Source organism: Dendroctonus ponderosae, unplaced genomic scaffold (genome assembly GCF_020466585.1).
Source record: "Dendroctonus ponderosae isolate FM_Combo_2020 unplaced genomic scaffold, Dpon_F_20191213v2 Dpon_F_20191213_4, whole genome shotgun sequence".
Classification (NCBI taxonomy): domain Eukaryota; kingdom Metazoa; phylum Arthropoda; class Insecta; order Coleoptera; family Curculionidae; genus Dendroctonus; species Dendroctonus ponderosae.
The window spans coordinates 564,068-567,894 of record NW_026018611.1 but is presented as its reverse complement, the minus strand read 5'-3'; the positions used below and the strand labels follow the sequence as shown (position 1 = coordinate 567,894).

The window sequence follows — 3,827 nt, the reverse complement described above, 5'->3', positions numbered from 1 at the left end:
GATAATGTTTATTGAGATTTCGCTGTGTTGAAAAGCTTTTTTGACAAATACTGCAACATTGGAAATAGACATAGACACGATACCTGCCATAACATTAGATACTGGCAACGTTGCATTCCTAGGGGGCTACAATTAGCCGCTTCTTTTATATTCAGACGCCAGTTGTCGTTGTCATCACAGTCATTTGCTGTCATTATTGATAGGATTGGTGACAGCGGTTCTTTATCAGGAAAACTACATTTTTCTGATAGCTAGTTTGTAGTGAAAACATATCCGAGTGCGTTTATCGGTTTTTCCTGTACAGTGTAGAGACAGTTGCAGGGAAGCAAAGGTCAGCATGGCCACCCCTTCAAGCGGTGTGGGTAGGTACATAGTGGCATCTGTTCCAGACATTCCAATTTGTCTGTGCCTGTTTGTTTGTAGTGGTTCCAAGGAATTTCCGGCTGCTTGAGGAGCTGGAGGCTGGTCAGAAGGGCGTTTCTGACGGCACGATCAGCTGGGGACTGGAAAACGACGACGACATGACGCTCACACATTGGATGGGCATGATTATTGGACCCCCACGAACCCCCTATGAAAACCGAATGTACTCGGTCAAGATTGAGTGTGGACAGTCGTATCCAGATGAGGCACCAGTAGCTAAATTTATTTCTAGAATAAACATGAATGGTATTAATAATGGTACCGGAGTGGTGAGTAGTAAAACAACGTCCTTTGGGCACTATTCTCCTTAATGCCAGGGGCTTTGTTTTAGGTGGATCATAGACAGATTCCAGTGCTGGCGCAGTGGCACAGAGAGTCGACCATTAAGAGTGTGCTTCAAGAGCTCCGTCGTTTAATGACTCAAAAGGAAAACATGAGACTGGCGCAGCCACCCGAGGGCAGTTGCTTCTAGCCAGGCGTGGATCTGTTTGCAGAAGGGGGCAACCGAAGACGCGCCACAAACCTTCACCACGGGGCGTCTCGCTTTTTGGAACTGGACGCCGAAGAGTACACTTGTGGCGTTTTGTGATGGCTTCTATTTGCCTCGAGGAGCCCACATTCGACACCCAATCGAATGTGCGCTTTCTTGCGCATGCATTTATTGTCTACAAACACTCGTTTAGATTTTGAGGCGCCCGCACTAAATACTTTTTTAAGCATAATCAGTTAATCGACACTAAAGTAAACCGCAAATAACTCACGTGCTATTCCAAACATAGTGTGCTGGAAATATATGTAATTTTACATGCGAGGGTTGAGTGTTCAATTAGTACAATCCCCCAGAAATCTGTTGCTGTGGAAAAAACTCACCGGCGTCAATCACATCTCTAATCTCAGCTATTATGTTTTCTTTAAGCGATGGCATTTCAAATGGAAGTATATTTACATTATTTATTACATTTATACAGGTTTCCTCGAAGAACAGGTTCTATAAATTTAGTTAGAGTTAAAAATACTTGCCTATACTATATGTATATACAAAACTCCACATGTTTTTGCCGGAAAATCCGTTGCAAGGGATGTACCGGTCAACATTCTGTAGAAAAATATGATCCGAAAAAAAATAAAGTTATGGAGTTATCGATGCAGGAAAAAACTTCCCACTGTTGATATATTCTGCAAAAATACACTCTTGGAGGACGATTAATGTGCAATGTTTAATGTTTGTTCTGGGTTTCAGTCTCTAAATGCCTCAGGAATGAAAGTGTTAACATTGAAATCTACAAGCGCACTTAATGACTAAAACCCTGAAAAGGTGGGGATGAATAAGAGGTGTTTCATAGTGAAGCTTCCCGGTATGAAACACCTGCTATAGTCAGGGGACTATTAATAGACTAATTAATCTCCTGTGTGTATACAGGGTGATTTCCGTTCGATGAAATGTATGCAAGTGGCGATTTTTATCGTGTGTGTGTGTGATTATTGGTCAGTTTGTTCAAATTGCTGGCTCCCGATGCTAATCACAATGAGGCCCTCCCCCAGCACAAAATATTGCACTCGGCCCACCCTTCTATTCAGATAGGGTGGAATCGCTGCTGTCCGATGTGAACTCATCCAGAAACAGTTCGCGCAACCGCTCCAGTCGCTCTCATCTCCGATTCCTCAAAGATCATACAACACTCACCGCGTATTTGTCAATCAGAAAGTCCTGGCTCAAGATCGCACTCAGCACCAGTTCCACATTGCACACCACCCGTTGCTTGTTGTCCTTTTTGCTCTTGAGCAAATCGGCCACCAGATGCAGATCGTTGTGGGCCGTGAGAATGAAGTAGCTGAACGGGGCGGTGAGACTGGTGGCCTCGATCTGAGCGCGGCTTCGACGAATGCGCTCCAGACTGCCGCCCGACAGCTCGATCAGTTCCGATATGGTTTTTTTGCTGGGGAAAACGCCCGGCGTGATCCAGAACGTTTTCCCCTCGAGCAGCTTGTGCTTGGTGTCCATGTGGAGCACTTTGTCCAATTTTGCGCCAAAGTCCCGGTTGAATTCCTCGAAGCAAAAGGAGAACTGGTGCTCCGGCAGGAAGTTTTTGGCGCTCATCGACTCCTCAAGCCACTTGGAAGGCAAAATGTGACACGACTTCACTGCGGCGAACAGCAGCTTGGGCGTTCTGGTCAGTTGGGCCATTACCAGATGTGTGAAGTTCGTGTGGTCCTTTGCAACGATTCCTCCCAACTCCCTGCAAACAAACGAAAAATCGAATCATTCGTGCAAAGACTTGAAAACGTCTCATCCTCCTCCTCCAACTCACCGGACCATCTTTTCCATCGTCTTCTGCTCTTCGAGCGCGAACTGCGAAAACAAAACTCGGTAACTCGAATGAACCACTTCCTCCGTAATGTTTTCGTTTTCGTCAGTGTGCTCCGTTTTCAATCTCTTCGCCTTTGGGAGGCTTACAGGCGAGGCCGAGCGCTTTACGCGCTCGTACGAGTCTTGCGAGATGTTGATCGGGGCCTTCCATGCATCTAAAATCACCCACCACTAATTAATTCCTTGCAAAACAACCTCGGAAAAAGACTTACGCATTAAATTAGGAACTATCTTGGGATCGAAACTCAAGTTGGGCGGATTGGCGTAGGTCTGATAGGCCTGATTATCCATCTGGTTCATAGCGGTAAAATTGCCCAACAGAATGTCGGTCAGCCATTGGACATTCACCACTGGAGTCCCCCATTTTTTCGCATGCTCAAACTTCTTTCCCTCGGCTTTCGAACATATCAGCAGGGTGTTGTGTTTGGAGAAGTAGCTCGTGCACTACCAGAAAAATTCAACTAATTCCCATCAAAATCTTAGAAAAAAGTGCAACTCTACCTTGGCTCCTATGTACATGACCATTTGCTTCACCACTTGCCTGGTGCTGCCCTCAAAGCCACTGATCGAGATGAGGTGCTTTGAGGCTGGAGTAATATCCAGGTATATTTGAGGCAAATGCAACGCTGTCCACGGGGGCACAACCTAGAATTAAAAATGCCTTCTCAGAAATGCCCCCACCCGATAGTCGAAAGGTACCAACCTGTTTCCTCTTGATGACATCGTTCAGCCATCGGATCGTAACGCATCGCTTCAAGTCTCTTAAGGCCTGCATGACAACGCCATGCTTCTGAGTTTCACATAACACATGCGTCACTTTGCTGCAATACTGTTTCTCTATTTCGCCTGGAAATAGCTTCAGAAATCAGGACCCCGATGGGTGAGTTTTAGTGTCTGCACTCACCTCCGTATTTCTCGATTTTCTGCTGCCAACCCGGCAACTTCTCCTCCAAGTAATCCTCCACTTCGACGACGACGAAAATGCAGCCCAACAAAAATAGATCGGGAGGCACTGAAAACGATTTCCGTTAATAAT

General features: G+C 45.8%; 2 protein-coding genes across 3 annotated transcripts in view; one reads left to right on the top strand and one right to left on the bottom strand.

The window, feature by feature from the left end:
* Window positions 1-136: 136 nt before the first annotated feature.
* Window positions 137-1,234, top strand: LOC109540029 (ubiquitin-conjugating enzyme E2 variant 1). The gene is made up of 3 exons (XM_048666163.1): window positions 137-362; window positions 424-692; window positions 755-1,234. The coding sequence occupies exons 1-3, from the start codon at window positions 338-340 to the stop codon at window positions 893-895; spliced, it is 435 nt and encodes a 144-aa protein (XP_048522120.1). The 5' UTR covers window positions 137-337; the 3' UTR covers window positions 896-1,234.
* Window positions 1,235-1,344: 110 nt separating this feature from the next.
* LOC109540016 (PAX-interacting protein 1) overlaps window positions 1,345-3,827 on the bottom strand; it is an 8,650-nt gene continuing 6,167 nt past the window's right edge. For both annotated transcript variants that reach the window (XM_019908139.2, XM_019908140.2), the window contains 6 exons: window positions 3,696-3,803; window positions 3,495-3,637; window positions 3,293-3,436; window positions 3,004-3,235; window positions 2,733-2,946; window positions 1,345-2,660 (listed from right to left, as the gene is read on the bottom strand). In XM_019908139.2, the coding sequence (XP_019763698.2) occupies window positions 2,093-2,660; window positions 2,733-2,946; window positions 3,004-3,235; window positions 3,293-3,436; window positions 3,495-3,637; window positions 3,696-3,803 (1,409 nt within the window). In that variant the 3' untranslated portion in view covers window positions 1,345-2,092. The remainder of the gene's footprint in view (window positions 2,661-2,732; window positions 2,947-3,003; window positions 3,236-3,292; window positions 3,437-3,494; window positions 3,638-3,695; window positions 3,804-3,827) is intronic.

Bases quoted from the DNA above. Each gene is read 5' to 3' on its own strand.
- LOC109540029 (XM_048666163.1), top strand. From the start codon at position 338: ATGGCCACCCCTTCAAGCGGTGTGG. The intron at 363-423 runs GTAGGTACATAG...GTTTGTTTGTAG, and splicing joins CACCCCTTCAAGCGGTGTGG to TGGTTCCAAGGAATTTCCGG. The intron at 693-754 runs GTGAGTAGTAAA...GCTTTGTTTTAG, and splicing joins TTAATAATGGTACCGGAGTG to GTGGATCATAGACAGATTCC.